Source organism: Protopterus annectens, chromosome 13.part0, assembly GCF_019279795.1.
Source record: "Protopterus annectens isolate FY-2018-M chromosome 13.part0, PAN1.0, whole genome shotgun sequence".
Lineage (NCBI taxonomy): Eukaryota > Metazoa > Chordata > Ceratodontiformes > Protopteridae > Protopterus > Protopterus annectens.
This window is the reverse complement of record NC_056747.1, coordinates 95759324-95779414: the sequence shown is the minus strand read 5'-3', so window position 1 is coordinate 95779414 and position 20091 is coordinate 95759324. Positions and strand designations below refer to the sequence as shown.

The window sequence follows — 20091 nt, the reverse complement described above, 5'->3', positions numbered from 1 at the left end:
AAAATATCCCAACTAACAAACAGAGTGAGAAGGTCACACTGAGAAGGTCACACTGAAAAACCAATCAGTAAAAAGTAAATGAAAACCCCAGCCAAGCTAGAACTTCCACTGAGTGAAAAAAAAAGTTGTGGGCATTCAGAATCGCCATACAACTGAAACATGTGATGTTCATAAGGGTCATTTGCATATATCCCCATATGACTGATTCAATAAGTCGTCACTCAGTGGAAGTTCTAGCTTGGCTGGAGTTTTCATTTAGTTTTAACTGACTTTTTTCTGTGTAAACTTTTCACTCTGTTTTAACTTTTAAACTGACAGGAAAAAAAGTGCACTCCCATTTAAAAGTACAGTTAAGTCTCGAGACGGTGCATTAAAACAAACCCATAGTAGAAAGTTAACTTTCTTAACCAGGAAAGTGAAACTAAACAAATATTTAAATGTGGAAGGTTCTTCCTTGAAGGGAACTTATCAGCCCAGCAATGGAACAGCATAAGCTGAGTGCCAATCCTTGAAAGCCCACACAGGAGCACTTGCTTCTGTGGCAGGAAAGCTCCGAAGGACTGAGTGCTCAAACCAGACTTTTTAACCAGTTCAGCTTGAGCCAACAGTTGGGAGTGTGTGGAAGGTGCCCTTAAGTTTTTGAAGCTAGGCAGCTGTTATAACTTTGGCAGGATATAATCTATACACCACAGACTTATGCAGCAGTGATCAATATAATGACCATCTAAGGAAGTGTCCATGCTGTAGCACACAAATAAGTCTGACACCCTACAAGTGCTGCTGGAAAGACAGTTAGAAGGCAAGTTGCCAGACGTGTGCTCACAAGCAACATAGTCTCACTTCAAAAGTGAGAAGCACACGTGGTGCACAAAAATTCCTGTTGGAACTCTGAAGTCCCTTTTTCTAAACATAAGTAAAGAGACTTGTAGGCTGGAGAATAAAATACTTGAAATTTATTCCAAAACATCCATTCTCCTTACTAACTCTGAAATCAGTTGTGTTGTTGGTTCTATACCCAGTTTTAGTTTCAAAAATGGCAAGAATTTGAAAAAAAACTTTGTTACAAACAGAAGAAAATATGTAACAGGTTTGTCTCTCAGCTTAGAGGTATTTTTTCTTGTAGAAATTGCAGAATTTGTAATGGTATTTGGTCTACTTGCATGATTTTACACCCTGTACATCAGAAGTCTGTAGAGTTTTTTATTTTATGCAGATTGCTCTACTAAAAACATTGTGTATTTTGCTAAGTGTAATCTCTGTAGTGCATTCTACATTGGTAAAACCAATAGAACTTTAAAGGAAAGGGTAATGGAACATTCTTAATATTAGGAACAGCAAGCTTACTAATGCACTAACCAAGCATGTTTTAGATTGTGGAGACAAGCACAATTTTACATTTTTGGTTTTGCAAAAAATGAATGTGAGCCTTTAGAGAAGGTGACATTAACAATGAAACTGAATATGCTGAATTGAGGTGGATAGTGGACTTTAAGGCATGCTTATCACCTGGTCTTGACAGTGCTGTGTCCTTAAAACCTCTCTTGAAAAAAAAAAGAGGGTTGCTTCACTGATTTTTAAAAAAAATTATTGGTTGTTGGTTTTATTTAAACCTTGTGTGCTAATGTATTTGTGTGTTAAGGTCTGATGAAGAGGATTGCCTCAAAAGCGTTTACCTAACTTTGTGTTTTGGAATAAATTTCAAGTATTTTATTCACCAGCCTACAAGTCTCTTTACTTAAATTTATATTCTTGGGTTCTTGGTTCCACCAGCTCTCTACTTCCTACCCTTTTTCTAAATGCCCAGTTAAGTAATGAAGGTAAGAAGGCAGGAAGTGTACACAAGCAAACATACAACTCTCCAGCCCTGAAAAATGCATCCACTCCCTTAAATTCAACATCTTAAAATAAAATGCCTCAAAAGCAGCACATTTGCATCACAAAAACAGCCCCCTTTCTAAAAAATAGTAGCTCTTGACAGGAAACATTGATATTGGTAAAAATGCCAGTATTCATAAAGGAGAAATATAGCTTTACATAAAAGAAAAAAAATAAAAACTCAAAAGGCAATAAATTCTAAGATGAAGGACCCTCCTACGGGAGCTTTTCCACTTCAAAAATTGCTGCTCTTGTGAAGCCTCAGAGCTGCTTTCAATAATGAAACTGTCTACACTTTCACTCATCTCTTGACAAAGGGCTTGTTCAATCACTAGAGTGTACGTGGAAGTAGGGTGTCAGAGGTTTTGAAGACTGGCCACTTGTATCCTAGGGCAGGATATAACCCAAACAGCCAAAGGCTATTGTTGCAGAGAGAGAATGATGAATATCTAGACTACCACTGGTGCACACTGAGGATACATCTGCTGTGTTGCAATAATGTCACCACCATGACTTGCAGGATCATGAATGCCTAAAGACAATCATCCTGGTTATGTAACTACAGGCAGCAACTGTGACTAATCAAGTCTGCTGCATGGAAAATGAAGCTGCTAATGAGTGAAGAATGGGATACACATCACTTAAAAAAAGCAACTCACTGAAAAAAAAACAGGCACCAAAACCAAAATCTTCTAAACCAGAAAATGAACAAAAAATACCAGTGAAACTGCAATCCTCCAAAGTCAGCAAGTTTATTATAGTCCATTATTAAACATACAATACTTCATTAAAAAATGAACAGTTGCATATTTGTGACAGTCCACAACATAAAAACAGCTTATCAAGAATGAAACTGCTTTTAGTATAGCACTATCACTACTGTGCGGTAATTCAGGCATAAGACCCCCTTCCCCAAACAATATTTCACTGCCTTATACTGGGAGAAGTTTAAGCACAGCAGACATGTTTACTGTCCTCAAGAAAACAAAAGCTCTTCACAGGCAAGACAACCCCATAATTACTTCTCCTTTATTAAGTACTACTTATACTTGACACTATACAGAAGTTCAAAGGGGATTCTAAATAAGTTTGTGTGGTAGCTAATTTCATTCTGTAGCCTGGAGTTAGTACTCATGCATGTAAAGTTCTCAAGTTCAGAGGAACAGTCTGAGTGCCCATGTTATAAGATTCAACATACACAAGTCACATGGCACGCATTCATAAAATGTCTGGAACAAATTACATGGGAAGTTATTGTATTCCAGCCTAGACAAATTAGGAGTCAAACAAAAATGCCAAAATGAATTAAAGACACTGCACAGAGAACTAAGTGTGCATCAACCATCGGAACTTTAATATTCTTAACAAGTCAATACATATGATGTAAACATAGCCATTTTTACTTCTCAAAAGAGGAAAGTGCAAATGTTGAGACCTCAATTATCTGCTGTGCCAACCAGAGGCACTGCAGCTCGAACTGTGAAAGCCTGTGCTCAGCAGTCAGACCAAATTTAACAGGCTCACCAAGACGGTCATAAGACCACTACTCTTATTTTCTCGTGAACGTTTACTTTTAAGCCTGAAAATTGTTAAGCAGCTTGGATAAACAAGGACAAGCTGACACACAGGGAAGGCACATCTGCACAGTGGGTTGTAAATACAATAGCAAAGTCCTTAGTATTTAACCATTTGGAACAACATAGGGGGAGCAAAACAAAACATACATTAAACATGTAAGCATTATGTACAATATAAACGGAATAAAAAGTCTAAATTCCTCACAAAAAATATACATCAGTGAAGCCAGGGACAGAAATGCTGCACATTGCTGTAGTCTAAACACAGGTGAAGATGTTCAGCAAAATGCCTAAAGGGAGATGAGGGATACCACAGCTCTGGTGAAAAATGTGATTGGGGGGGGGGGGTTGTTGAAATAACCACTCTGTTGCACAAAGCCAAGCAGCAACCTAGTAGCAATGCAGTGGTGTGTTTGTACAGGATCTCTCTGTAATGAGCTGCTCTCATTTAAAAATCCACATCCCAGTGTCAATTACTGGAAAACTGCACAGGAATTGGGGCACAAAATAATGTTAAACACGTCACAGAGCCAGACAATACCAGTGGCCAGCTATATACTAACACTTTCAGCTGTAACTGTTCTTCCAGTGCTGGTTTTAAAATATAAGAATCAAATACTTTTTCCACCACTGTGTAAGGAGTCAGGATTCACACATGGTCAAATAATGACGTTTTAAAATCCCAAGCTTTGAATGTTTCTAAGTTTGTAAAGAAACTTACAGAATAAAAATATAAAAACATGGCATGTTAGTGGCGATAATGTCTTCTCAGTTAGACCCTTATCTAGGCACAGCAGCACAATAAACAGAAACCATCTGGCAAGGGCTGCATTCCCAATGAGTAAAAAAGCCTTCTGTGGTGGTAAAATACACTGCTTTGCCCTGTAGTTCAACCAGCGAGAAGCAGTTCTTCTACAAGCACCAAAGAGAATTTTTTTTAATACCAACAGAAATCACCCATTGGAGGGAATGTTAAAAGAACTGCAGCAGCCTGTTATCCACAAGGCACTGCATTAATGTAAAGTAGTTAAACCATAGAAGAAATTATCTGTACAATTAAATACATAGCAGTATTAACGGAACATAACAGAACCTGTACTGTCATGTTAGCAGGCATGAAAATGCCATTCTGATGAAACTTCAGTTCAAAATACTTCAAACACATTATCCTAAAGCAAGGATGAAATGTTTCAGTTTACTCTGAAGTTGCCTTGTAATCTAAGAAAGCGACATGCTCCGTACTGTACTGGTCTGGATATAGTTAAGTTCTGGACTGAAAGAATTAAACTAATTTCAGAAGATTGGAATACTATGCCATAGAATAAGGAAGAATACAAGTGGATCTGTGCTCCAGTAATGGAACCACTGAACAGCACACGCTTAAAAGTTTTGAACTGAAAAAACTCAAAACAAATGTTCTGCCAACCAAGCAAAGGAAGGAGAAAGAACACATGCTTCAACGGCAGACAACTATACGCCTGCTTCCTCAAAGAACATCTACAGCAACAGAGAAAAAGAATGTTGTCACTGTAGCAAAGAAAAGGCTGAGATCACTGTAACTAAAATGAAATGTGCATGTATACACTCACGAAGAGGGCTTTTCAGAAAAGTTTACCATATGCCCTTACCTTTACAGGGTCAGAAATCAGAGATGCCAACACTACAACACATGGATATATTCTGAAACCTACAAACAGACACTTTCAAAACAAAAAAAATATTGGTAATCTGGGATTGTAGTTTGGCTACATATAACCTAAATTGTGCATTCACTTATTTATTTAATTGACATTTGACTACCGAGAAAGTCCAATTGAGTAGGGTCCATTTTCAACGGAGGCATGGAGAGAAAAGTTTAAATTTGAAAGTTATGTTTTTCAAATACTCCTTTTAGGACCCTGGAGCCATGCATTCTTGAACTGGTTACTTAGACATGCTCACCTTGCTCACTAACTGGCAAGAATTCTTTAGTTTTCAATGGCTACAACAATTAACTGCTGTGAAGTAGACTGCATAATTAATAGTCAGTTAAGAATTCCAGTCACACACACCACAGTCCAAAAGAAATTCTTGCCTTGGCTTTATTCAATTATGGCTGTCAACAAAGTTCCAGAACTTCAAACATGAAGGCAAACAATGAAACAAACTCACTGCAGTGCTGTATTGTCTATCCAATGTAATCTGGTCAACCTACACTAGGGTTACCACCTGTCCCACTTTGTGAGGGACAGTCCCTCTTTGGACAGTTGTGTCCTGCAAAAGAAAAATGTAAAAATGGCAAATGTCCTGATATTTTCGGGCAAAATTAATCCATATATTTTATGCAACAGTTACATAAAACTGTTATTCTGCATGTGAAACACCTAAATGTTATAAGAAACAGAATAAGCGAGTAAAATGCTAGAAGAATAAGCTTTTATTTAGGCAAAAAAGTGAAGTTCTGTCCTTTGTACTGGCCATGGGTATGTTTTGGCTTGCAAAATCTGACGTTTGTGCCAAAAATATCCCACTTTGGGCATTTGAAAATGTGACAACCCTAACCTACACTTTTGAAATTACTTAACCATGGACCCCAAACACAGTCATGCTTTTAAAACATTAAAACAATTAACAAGCAACTTTAAGAGCAAAACTACAATGAAATGCTCATTTACTGATCCAGCCCTGGTCCAATTCATGCCACAACAGCTGGCTTGCATGCATCACAAAAACAAACTAGTACTGCAAAATACAAAAAGTAACCAAGTGACTAAACATGTATGTGTCTGTGATTACACAGACACACAAGTGTGTAGGTGGGGAGTGTGATTTATCATTGCCCTCAAAGTTGGGTTAACAAACAGTCCACACACAAGATGAGAAGCCGCTTGCAATCTTGGATACTATTCTCAAACACCTCCTAGCACAGCCCACGATAACAAGTTCTAAAGACTGCATTCATTCTCAGCTCGAAATATAAACTGACTGGACTACAAACCCGTTAAAGAAATCTACTTTTACTGGTCATTCTATGTCCCTTTGCCTATACTCCTCCTTATAACCACCAGATGTAAATATCTAAAAGCAAAACAGTTAATTCTGTTTCTGCAGCTTACTGCCAATATCTGGTAATGCCACATCTCACAGTAATGCGCGAATAGCACAATGTGTTTTTGGTTCTGAATACCACTACAATTTACAACTGGGTTTCATTAGCTCAGCCCAAGATCTGAGAGTTTCATGACGTGCATCTTATTGCCCTGGCCAAAAAATAGCTTCGGCATTTTCCTCAGCTTTATAGTTTGAAAGCATCCACTGCATGGAATTTAAATAAACTGGTACAAGACAGAGAAAAGCTCTCTCTAAAAATGTTTAAAAAAAAAAAAAAATACTGACCATGCACAAGCATTACCTATATACAATGTTGTACTACCCCCTCAGTAAATAGGGCTGAGGCCACTACAAAATTGTGGAATACTTCTGAACCTATGTTTTGAACAGCCTTCTTGAATTAGTACAACTGAAAGAAGATGGGGGTCAAACAGCACTAACTACATGAGCACTGCACATCACACTCAGTACCATTTACAAATATCCACGATGCCCAAAAACAACTCACTAAAAAATGGGAGTTTGGCACAGGTAATGCAGTCTGAAATTATGCATTTTGCTCATGATACTGTCAAAGAAACGGTTTGAAAAGGTGGTGGGGGTTACAATGAAGAGTCACGATGGGGTCCAAAAGAGGGTAAAGAAGGAACAGTATGATAATCCAGCCTCGTTATAATGCTCAAAAATCATGCAGTAGTAGTAGTACTATCTTGCCCCTCCTTAAGGCTCTAAACACAGAAGAGTGAGGCCTGTTTCAAAGTCCTTGTAGTGCAGACAACAAAATGAAGTAATAGCCACATCAAGTCATTAATCTCGGTCTACCAGAAGTAAAATCACAAAAATTACAGAAAAAGGTGTAGATAAAGGGACTACTCTTTATGGGTATTGCCGATTCTGAGAACAGCATTTTAAGCTGCAGGAGTTTCTTAAAAATATGAAATTTCTCAAAGTACACCCACTAGCAATACTTGCTGACTTTATACAATGATATTCTGAGACAAAATTAAGGACACCAAGGGTAACAGTCAGTACTGATCCTCCATCCCTGTAAAGATAGGCAGGAAAAATCTTTGTGAAAAACATTTTATGTAGAGACACCGCTCTTAACCAACACAGATTAACTAGACTGGTATATAATGGACACTGCACACTTGGTTTTAACAGCCTCTCTTGAGACTCAATTTAAAGCACATCTGGGGCATTTGCAGGACGAGGTCTACCCCAACTAAACCATAACATGGACGACTTTCTGCTTCTGACAGCAGAAGCTCCCAAAGCAAAGATCACTAGGACACAAACTTTCAAAGGTGGATAAGGGTACTAGCTATCTGCTTGCTAACCAACAAGGCTAGATAAAACATGCAGTGAACTGCCCATCTACAAAACTCCTCCACTCAGAGATACAAGTCTATGTAAACTTTCTAAAATTAACTTAAAAAAACACTACCAACAAGTACTTAGCAAAAATACAAAAACCTGGGAATATTCAAGGAGCCTCAAGACAACCAAGAACATCCAAAATTTACCACAGTTCTCTTTTGCTACAACTTTCTCATTAAAACTCTTCTACAGTCTTCTTCTCACATTACTTGTACATTTCAGGATCTATCAGTTTCCCCCCCAACAAGAAAGATCACATTTCTACAACCTACTTTATTTGTAAGGGGCAGGGCATCTTGTACAATAAAATGTAGTTCAATGTACCATGTTTAGCCCTGCAACGTTGTTAACATTTTTATAAAAGCCCTTCTAAGATTCCAAACTTGATCCTTCAAAGCCATTTACTGAAATTCCTACAGTGTCAGAACCTTATTGCACATACACAAATCCTACTGCCACCTATGCTCAATCAATCTACAGAACCCTCAAGTCGAATTAGCTCAGCTAAGTAAAGCAACTGAACCTGAAACACAACAGGCCTAAAATTTGCCATTTCAGTGGCATGAAACAGGTGAGGTGTAATGTGAAAATTCTGTAACACACCAGTGCTTTTAACAAAGAGCCAAGGACCAGGACAGAAATGGGATGCAATCAACACAATCATTTACTCAGATGCTTATGGCCACTAGTGATTACCATGGATTAATTTACTGTAACCAAAACACACACACACAATACATCAAGCAATCTGATGCAATCAGCACAGCCATAGCTGGCTCACTGACATCCACTGCCACTCCCCATATGGCATCTCTACTACTCAAATGTTGAAAAGCAAAAAAGTCCATGCCCTGATCTAGGGTTCCTATTTGGAGCAAGCCAGCCAGGTCCGTTTCTTCTCTATGTAAGCCCCATTCTGGTGCTCCTAGCATAAGGAACAAGCCTTGTCTGCAGGTCTGTTCTTTCCAATCTATGCAAAACTCCCCACCTCTTAAGCTGTAATAAGTTTGTTACAATTTATGCCAATAATGTTATACATGGTGTGTTAAAGTACACTGGGCAGAATGCATTTGTAGCAGTCTGCTACACTTAAAAAAGCTGTTTAAACTCTCACTCTGAGTGGTAACGTTGGCTAGGCTCAAAATGGCCCAGAGGGGTGGTTAGCCTAGTACTAATCTATGAACCTATGCACTGAAGATTCAATTATGTCCCATAAAATTTTACACCTGAGACAGCTGCCCCCTTCGCCCCATCCTAGCTACACTACTGGCTTTATCTGTATCTTTCATCTTGTGGCAGTAAAGGAAAGCAACTGTTACAGGAAAGATGGGAAAATAGAAGTACAGGACCATCACATATCGAATATTTACAGTAATGGCACCTTCTATGGTGCATGCACACATCAAAACTAAATCTAGTCTTTTTAGAAAGAAAGATAGCTAACTCATTATTGCATTCCGGTAACCACCGTCCCCCTGCCCAGTCAAGAACATTTTTTTTGGGGGGGGGGGGGTGTCAAGGGAACCCAAGAAGCAAGTTCTACAGATAAACATCACAACAAATTCAGACAGGGTACTACTTAGCATTTGAACTCAAATTAACATTATTATATATTTAGATTACAATGCAATAGTTTTTAATTAAGATACGTTTCTGAAAATAAAAAAAATTTGAGTAAAAAAACATTTCAGCTATGGTCAATGACAGTGATGGAGAAGCTCTATTTACACTTTTCCTTATGCTTTCATTTAATAACTGCTACTTTAATGGTGTTTATTTACTTTATCATTTACATAGTGCAGCTAAAACATTATATTACTGGTTAATAAATAGCTTGAAATACTCTAATCAGACACCACAATGAATACACTATAAAGGAGTTTCATTGCAAAATGATTCTAACTTATGAATTAAAGTTTTGGAAAGTAGCTGCCAAGCTTTGATGAAATCTCTACTAAACATGTTGATGGGTTTGCAGTTACTTTTTAACAGTATGTCATGGCACGATCAACCATATTTACAGTGACAGAGCAAACAAGTAACTTAATGGTAATAAGAGAACACTGTCCGCTACTCTCGTCTTTCCAAATCAACATAAATGAAAAGCAATCTACTTTAACATGTCATCTTGTTGTATGAAATTGGTCTTTGGGGAGTACCAGACAGTTTTTCAAATGCCAGTTATCAAACTAGCAACAGCGACAACTTCAAAAATATTTTTTTGCAGTGAGCAAAGAAAAGCTTCCTACCACATCTCTAAATTGGGGTGAAGGACTCAAATCTGAGTCTGCACCACAACTGCATGGTTATATCTCCAAATAATTGACACTCCACAGAACACTGCAACTTAATATGTAACTCACATTCCGACCCAATCCCCAAAAATTGGTTACTGTCAAAACCCAGTTACTTACTATATGAAAATATAGAATCTTGAAAACTAGAGGCTTGCTGAAAGAAGACACTAAGAGCTAACTACATACGCAAATCACACAAATGTTTTACAGTAACCAAGAAATTTCTCAACCGTCTAGAAATTCACAAGAAGTCAATATCTGTACTTTTTTGTCTATTACTCAAAAAATTTGTGGTTTCCTGGCTGAGAACTGAAGTCACTAAACAATGACAGACATTTGGCTTTCAGACTTCACATCCTTCAGAAAAAATGCTAATGCAAAACCTGTTATTGTAGAAACTTCTAAGCTTGAGAGAGCAATATTTAAGACCAGTCTCTGCTGTTGGGTCTTTATCCTCCAATTATTTTTGGCTTTGTCAAGAATTACTGTGCCAACAGGTTAGGAAGTATGGTAACCAAAATTATTTCCCCAAGTAAGAGGAGTCTAGGAGACATTTTCAAAAGGCTAATCAAAAAATAAATATATAAAAGCACTGACAGTATTAGTTGCACCCCCCCCCCCACTGAAAACATTGAAATGTGGTAATAGTCGAGATGCATGGAAAATAGATGCTGCAGTAAGAGGACATACCAAGTAGCCATCATTCTTTAATGTTCCATGGAGTGCTTTTGCACAGCATGAAGTTACTAAAATTCACAAGACTAGTAGACTGACACAGCAAAACTGGACAAGAAATATACTACTAACAATCCACACTAATCAGCTGTGTCAAGAAGCCTGTCGGCCTGAACAAACTAGATATAACTGTAGCAGAGTAACAGCCTCCCCCACACACAAACCAAAGTGTACCAGTATATACAGTGTGCTCCAGTACACGGGGTCAGCACTCTGTCACAACAGCAAAACAGGCAGACTGCTGCTGGCATGCAGCATCACCAAACCCATGGAACAGCCAAGTAGCACTACTTTCTCACAACCAAGGACATTAAAACAAATACATCTGCTTAAGACAAGCAGCAGTATTTCTGCAGGATCAGAAAATAAATTTTGGATTGAACTTTGTGCTTTGGTCTCAGTCATGAAAAAGACTAAACATACCTGAAACTACTCAAATGAAAGATAAAACAAAGCTACACAGACAACTCAACAGGTAAAATTTCATGGATTTTTAAGAACATCAGAAGAAAGGGAAAACAAAGTGCCCAAAGCAGAAAGAAAATAAAAATGGAAGTGTTACTGTCCCAAACATTTCCAGTCTCCTGCTGGACACCAAATTACTCCCAACACAAATAAAGACACTGTACAACACTATACAAAACAGACCTGCCAGTAAACACAGCATGGGCAGTTAAAAAGGTCCAACACCCAAATAAAACTTAAGGTGATGAAAGCCTAGCATGGCAAACTGCCTTCTATATGTTGTACACAAATAGTTAAAGGGCTGTAAAATTTGGGTCCTTGTGTTTTAGACTATAAGGTGTCCTGCACAACACTGAACTGCTAAAAATCTTGTCGTTAGATTAAGATCAAACACTTCAAAGGAAATCTTGATATGAGGAAATATTTTTCACTACAGTCGAAATCAAATTCAGTAGAATCCACAACTTTTGGCACTCAGCATGTGTGTGTATATTTCTGTGTGTATTACACATACATACATAAAATGTGGGCGAGAGGGGTTAAGTAACGAAATATCCTGCACTGAAGGTTTAAGGAACAGGTTTTCCCATAAGTAAGGAAGCAATGTCTCAAATTATGCCCCCTAATCCCTAGACGAGGCCCACATTTCAGTTATTTAGCATGAATAACCATTTCCTATTCTTATCAAATGGAAAATGTAACTTTGCAAGCTGTCTACTAAACAGGACATCACATTTTTTATGAACTGGTGGCCATGTAGGTTGTCCTTCTACATTCTCTTTGTAATATCCGGCAAGTTTCTGGTATTAATTCCAGTAGTGCAATAAAGGTTTATTTAGACAGATCACTATCGCTCTTTCAACTAGTCATTTGGATGACGGACTGCAGTGTGTGCAAATTTAACTGTGTGGAGATTTGGTCAAGTGGATGTGTTGGACAGAGATATTTCAGCTAGGGAAGGGTAAGGATATTTCTGATTCCAATCACAGCAGTTACACCAGGTTTCAGCAACAGGAGGTGTGAATGTGTGCGTGCACTCGAGTGTTGCAGGTTAGAGTAAGGGACTAGGTTAGGGGATAGATTTACTGTTGTGCATATGTGGTGTGTGTGTGAGTGTGTCTCGGAATATTCTGTCTAGTTGCAGTGCTAAGGAAAGGGTTTTGTAAGGCTGTGGATTGGGTTGGTACAGATTAGTAAAGAAGTGAGACAGGGTTAACCCTAACCCTGTCCTTAATCCCTACCGTACACCTTAACCTACAAAAATCCTTTCTACAGTACTACCACTATTCTGACAAATTTGGTCTGAATGCAGTGATTGGGTTTCCGATAGTTAAAAACCAAAACAGTGAAAATTTAGGCTAAGCTAGCTTTTTAAAATGCAAGCAAGTTTCAGTTATTCTGCAGTTCCATCCATAGTGAAAATTATATATATATATATATATATATATATATATATATATATATATATATATATATATATATAAATATAAATATATACATATATATAGATATACACACACACACACCCACATATATACATACACACATTACCTTACCTTTGCATTTTAGTTACTGAAATCTTGGTGCAGATTTTTAGATAGGAGTTGTTTTTTTTTTTTGCCAGTAAAGACATTTCTCTGGTTATCTGGTTTTGGTTGTGATTTTCTTTTTATTACTTTTATTCTAATTTTGGACCGGAGTTCCGCTGTGGCGACTCCTTACTGGGAAAAGCTGACAGACAAACTTTTATTTTAATTTTGGTAAATTTCTTTAGGAATGTGCACAGCTGATATTTTGGGAGACAACTGCATTTTCTGTGAAACCATGTTAATACCGACAAGATGATTAAGTGCGCAGAATGACTATGATGACGTGCAGGGTTGAGCTCACACACACGCACCTACTTCAGTGTCTGCGGTTGGACTTGTGTAGAGATTTCTGTAGTGAATTGTTTGCTTTAAATTTTACAGCCGTGGGTAGACAGAGAGCAAAAATGTGTACATTTCTTAATATTTTGCCAACAGCACGTACCTTTTTCCCCTTGAAGTTTTAAAGGTTCACAACTTAAAGCATCCAGCACAATGTTCTATCAAAATGGACACGAGGCACTGTCCTTGTAAGGCAGGGATGAGAGAGTCCCGCACATTTAAAAAGCAAGAAATTAGTCTTCGAATAATTTTAGTTCACCAGCTCATAGCCCATTAAGTCTGAAAAGCACTATGGACCTCTTACTCTTTCTTTGGATACAAACGTGCTACAATTATGCAGGTTAACTGGCTGGCACTACTGCCTAACCAGATTAATGTGGTTCTGTGCAATAATTCCCAACGTTATCAATATGGCCACTGTGGCAGCATTAGCTCATCCAGAATATGATCCTCAACTAAACCGAGGATTTTTTTATTTTTTTAGCGAGAAGGCAAACCTTAGTGTATGCTCTACACGAGAATCCTTCTTATCCACAGCCTGATAAACAGAAAGTCATGCAGGAAACAAAGTCAAAACCTCCAAACACTACTTGCTGGCAGTGCCACTTTTAACTAAAGCTACAATATGCAAAGGAAGTCATTACTACTGCTGCACCCAGACCAGTCTTCATTGAATGAAGCAGAAACATACACCTCAGATGGCAGCTGCTCCAGTGACCTCCATCAGGAAAAGTAATGTCTGCTCTGCTAAAAAAAAAAAAGCAAAGCTCCCAGTGCAGCCTACCTTCAAAGCAGCTAAAGAGTGTGGATGCCTCCACATCTCTTGTAAACTATATTTTCGAGTGTCTGTGGTCTTCACTGCCACAGACCTTCTCTTCTACAGAGATCCAAACATGGCTACAGCAATTTCAGTTTAAGACTTCTGTATAGCAGCCTAATTAATAATCACAGGTTATTCAATATTCAGTGGTCTAAAAAGCAATTGTGCAATGTGCATTACTACATTATACACAGCCCACTTCTTGAAGCAAGCTACACGAGACCAAACACATTTTTTTATATTATTTAAACTAATTTCTATATAACTATACTCTTAACAATCCACCAGCATAACAACAACTTAGGATTCACCACCAATCTCCACAAAGTTTAGCAGACAGAAAAGCAAGTCCCCTACCATTAAAAACGGGGGTTAAGCAGCAAACCAACTTTAAGCCTAAATTAAAACCAGGCTTAGCCAACAAAAACGGGCTTTTAAGGCTCTACTTATGCAAAAGATCACATACAACGCAAAGATTGTTCCCAACACTAACTGTGGCAAGGCAGCACGCCCACACTCACTCTGCTTCCTAAACATCAGTACAATGCAAAACACACCAGTACTAAATAGCACAAAACATGATCTTACTGGCCCTCTGCAACTGCTACTTAACTGTAGTCTCCAAACTGGCTTTATGTCTCATGAATGGAGAGCAGCAGTCATCCCAATGTGAAAAGGTGGGCCAACTACAAACAGTGGAAACTATAGACCCATAAAGTCTCACTAGTCTCGTATGTAAAGCCATTGAAAGAATCATCATGAAAATGATCAATAATGACAAAGAAAATCTTCAGACATTGGACCCAACCCAGCTTGGCTTCATCAAGGGCAGGTCATGCCTACTCAACCTGGTGGACAACTGAGAAGGTCTCCAAAGCAATGGATGAGGGCAAAATGGTTCACATTGCCTTCCTTGACCTAGTCAAGGTACTGACACAATCCCCCACAGAGTTACTGTTGATAAACTTAAAAGGTTAAGCACAAACCCTTATGTCATCAGGTGGATAGCCAGCTGGCTCACAGAACTAAAGAGGTTAGAATTGGGGAGTCCACCTCTACAAAGAGGCCAGTCACAGCCAGACTCCCTTAGGGATTGGTCCTGGGTCTTCTCTTTTTTGGCATTTACTTCTCTGAAGTTAACACCAACATCAATGGCCTCTAGCCTACTAAATTTGCAGAGGATTACAAATTAGGAGTGGTTACTGAATTGCCCACTGACAAAAATGTTCTCCAGGAAGGGCTGACACAAACACCTGGTGTTAGAGCCATGGACTAAAACTAAATGCCAAGACATGCATAATAGTATCCTTCAGGAAGTCATCAACCCCTGGTAACTATCATATTGACAATACGCCCCTGGTAACTATCATATGGACAATACATCTCTAAGAGTTGACCCAGCAGTCAGGAACTTGGGGACACACAGACAGTAAAATGGTCTTTGACCATCATGTGTCTACAGTAGTGAGAAACCACTCTATGTTATGCAAATTATAAACAAAGGTCTAAAAACGGTCCAAGGAAATCATTGTTCCATTGTATTTGTCATTTATCAGGCCCATCAAAGACTACAATGCCCCCTTGGGTATGTACCTATCCAGGCATATCCCAACAACTAGAACCTCCGCATCTACTAAAAGAATACAAGACGCAAATAACATGTCCTATGCAGACCACCTCAAGGCCCTATTTATGTATTTGTTTCCAATGGGCTAATGAGAGAAGATTTATGCCTGGCATACAAGGCACTGTCTGACCCAACTCTAACAGACCTCCTGCATATCCACAAAACAATCATTACCAGAATTACCTGCTCTAAACATAAACATTGCCTGTGATATAAACAGGACCTGCTGGAGAGACAGGTATGTAGACCATCTACTTACCCCTTCACTGCAATTGGCTCCCCATCCATAAGGAGCAGAGTTCCTCCTTAAACCAATAGGAGCGCAAGTTGGGATAACTGGATGAGGAACAGGAAATTCATCCCTGGTTTGGCACCTGTCTCTCTAATGGAAACAGGCAGCCTATAATTGTTTCTCCCAATTCCTTACTTGCAAATGTTTCACCTTCAAAGCCCCTGCTTACACTTACATAGGGTACCAGAACTTGTCAGAAATTTGGGATGCATGGCTAGGCTTAAAAAGGCCCTTGTGGTTGTTAGTCTAGTAAACAGCTATGAACTTAAAAGGAAGACCCTAAGTGACAGACACTCTTTTATGGAGGTATGGGAATGGCTAAGATGTGCACAAACTAACGGCATATGCAGTACAAAGAAACATGCTTGTGCAAACAAAAAGGCAGCAGAGTATGTCCATCCCCTAAAGTTTTCCATTTTCTACAAAAAGGATCTGGAGAGGTAGACTACTATACACAAAGCAAATATAACACTGCCATGGGTACAGCACTGAAAAAAAACACTCCAGTTACCTTCACTGCCATAAAATGTGTTGTATGATGCTGTGGATATCACCTGACCTCCCAGCTTTATGGGAAGAAGAACATAGTTTTATTTTTCAGGACTGTTTTACATCTTCATTAGGGACTATCGAGATAAAAAAAACCCTGAGAAATAAGACAAGTGTTCTCACATCTATTTAGACCCAATCACAAGGTCCAAGTCACTAAATTAAGAAAAGAAAAAAAAAAAGTCAAAAAGTTTTCTGTTGTACCATGTATGGAAAAATGCAAATCAATACATCAAGGACCATTGCAATGTTAACTTTTTGGACTGTACTTTGTTGCATCTTTTTGCTTCCTCAGCAACAATACTCCATAAGAAGTATGAAGGCTTGAAACTGCAGCCACAGCAAGCTGAAGGCACCTTCCTATAGAGGAATGCAAACACTGCATTTAATCCTAAAAGCTCATCTAGAAAAGAAGCAGAGAGACTACAAGGAGAACTTTTCCTTCCAAACTAAGATGCAGAACTACTCTCGTGCATCTTTTTGAATTGAAGTGCTAAGGAGGGGGGGGGTTACAAGAAAGGTGCTACACAATTCATTCTTAGTTTCTCCACAAATTAATGTACTGTACACACAATGCAGCATTGGAAATAATTCCACATTCTTCAAGCTCCAGATGTTCTAATCACAAAAATTCAGCTCATAGGAATCAGACTGAAAAAAATCCATCTTGAGAAAAAACAGATAACGCTGCCCAGGAAACCTACTTGTCTCTAAACAACTTCCAAGCCTAAGGCAGAACGCCCTCATGGGGAAAAAACATATGCATTACTTATCAGCAGCCCTGTCAAAACTACAAAAGGCATTCAACAATAATTCATTTTGTGGTCTCTTTTTGTTAAAGCAAGTCATACCTTAAAGCATTAAAATGCTGTTTACAATAAAAGAAAATAACCAATAACTGAACAGCTGAGTCAGTGGGGACTACACAAATCATACAAGAGATACATCACAATTTCTCATAATTTACATTTGTTGAAGGTCTTACAATAGGACTTACAATCCTGGCCTGAACCACCATCTACCTTGAGCACAGGGCTTGCATCTGGGAAGAACAGGTGGCCTACACCAAAAGTGTAGGACAAAAAAAAAGGAAATACAAATACCCACTCAGGCCCAAAACTTTCAGGACTGAATCAGTTCCAGAACTTGGTGTGACTGAACCGGGAAGCCTATTAGTTTTAAATAAAAAGGCATCTAAGGTATTACATAGTGTAATTTGTTCACCACCAAGTCTAACTGTACGCCATACATAAATGCTGAGGAAAATAAATAGTTTCGTTTTCTTGTAATATCTGAAGTGAACTGAGCTGCATGGAGCAGATACTGTAAGACATCATGACCAGGAACATGGGAAGCTCTTGCAGAGTAACAGTACAAAAATGTCTTAAGTATCTTCATTCATGTCTTGGCTGTCTGTTCGAGCAATTTTCCGTGGTGGTGCAGAGCTCTCACCCTCTATCTCCACTTGCTCCTGTTCTCGCTTCTTTGCTGCATTCTGAACACAAAAGAAAAAAAAAACAATTACAATGTATACAATCAACACTTTTTACCACAAAGAAATGCTTTATAAATTTCCAGTAATTATTCTAAATCTCACCAACAAACTGGTAACGGGTTTTGATCCTGCTTCTATGCAAAGCTATGTTGTCTTGTGTCCGACTATTACAGGACACACAGAAGATGGTATGTCTAGTTACAATCCAACTTTGGTGTGTGTGTGTGTGTGTGTGTGTGTGTGTGTGGGGGGGGGGGGGTGGTGAAACAGGAATGGAAAATACTACAAAATCTCTTAAGACACCAACTTTACATTCTGCAATACAAAACATGCAGTAATGGAACTGGCTTTTTAACAGACCTCAAGGCGATCCCTTGTATGTCACAAGGACTTGCACCTCAACTTATAGCAAAAAAAAAAAAAGAAAATTAAATGAAATATTATCCTCTGCTGAATGCTGAAAATAGTTCACATCCTAGGTTTACTTAACGCACCCATCCACAACTCCCGCTCCCCCCTTCTGCACATGGGGTCAGGGTGTCACTTCTACAGTGACAATCATATAGAGTACAGGTTTATACCATCAGATGGCTAGCCATGCTTCGGTTGCTCTATACCACACTCACACGTATGGCCAATTTAGTGTCCAATCCACCTAACTGCAGGTCCTTGGTGTATGGGAGGACACCAAAGCATCCGGAGAAAACCCACTCTAACACAAGGACGACATGCAGACTCCACACAGAAGGCACTCTAGCCAGGAATCGAGCTGGGGAAGCTCATGCTGTGAGGTGACAATGCTATCTGCTGTGCCACCGTGCTTCCCTTAAAACACAAGTGAAGGCCTTGAAATATGAAGTCATGATCCCTGGTTTATGAGACCACCGCTCTAAACCCTGAACTACAAGGCCACAACGAAACATCTATGTATGCATGCATGCATGTAAAAGGTTGTAAAAGGTGTGCTTATATGTATATATACATTATACAGACACACAGTGATGATTTTATATATATATATATATATATATATATATATATATATATATGTATACACACATACATACATATATCTCTATTAAACATACATGGGTCTACTTCAGAAACACTGAATTACTATAACGATGAACCACAAAACATAAAACATTGAGACCATCATGTCAAAAGTTCAGAACACTGAAAACTTAGAACAATGAAACTACATTACACTACAAATTTAAGTCGGTCAGTCATCACAACCCATAATATCGAATGTTACAATGCACACATTAGTAATACACCCTTCTACCTGAAACATAACTAAACTGACAAACACACCTGTTTCAATGTTTCTGCAGGTGGAACAAGGCCCCTGCAAGCTCCACAACACATGAAAATTAAATAAAGCAAGTCCAACATCGCACTACAGTGGAGACTAAGTATATTTCCCATTCCCCAATGTACTGCAATCTCCACAAAGAATATAAAAATAATATCTCAAACAAGAAGCTCTAATTTCCTGACAACATGAAAATACAGCCAAACTAAAAACTTACTCTAATACTTACATATCCCATCACTTTCCACAACACTAACCTGACTTCTTTTACACTAATAAATCCATCATTCAAACACAACAATGGTCAACAGTTAACTGAAACTTTTACTATACAACCTGAGAACTTCTCTTAAACCGAAAAGCATACGATATGCCAAGCTTGCTTACTACATAATACGACTTCTTAAAGTGATACCACAAAATTATTACTTAAAACCATAACCATTTAACACTGATGATATAAGACTCAATGATTTAAATTTTCAATGTTATTTAATTTCGATATTTTAACTTATCAGTGTTATGGTCTCGATGTTTTGTGGTTAGACATTATAGTATTTCAACGTTTTGAAATAGACCCATATTTTATACAGATATATACACACACATATCTTTACACACACACACATACACAAAAAAAAAA

At 38.4% G+C, this 20091-nt stretch overlaps 1 protein-coding gene across 1 annotated transcript in view; it reads right to left on the bottom strand.

Moving 5' to 3' along the window:
- Positions 1-16831: 16831 nt before the first annotated feature.
- The window catches only part of DDA1 (DET1 and DDB1 associated 1), a 222201-nt gene continuing 218941 nt past the window's right edge, over positions 16832-20091 (bottom strand). Inside the window, exon 7 of the mRNA XM_044090658.1 lies at positions 16832-18130. Coding sequence (XP_043946593.1) covers positions 18020-18130 — 111 coding nt within the window. The 3' untranslated portion in view covers positions 16832-18019. The remainder of the gene's footprint in view (positions 18131-20091) is intronic.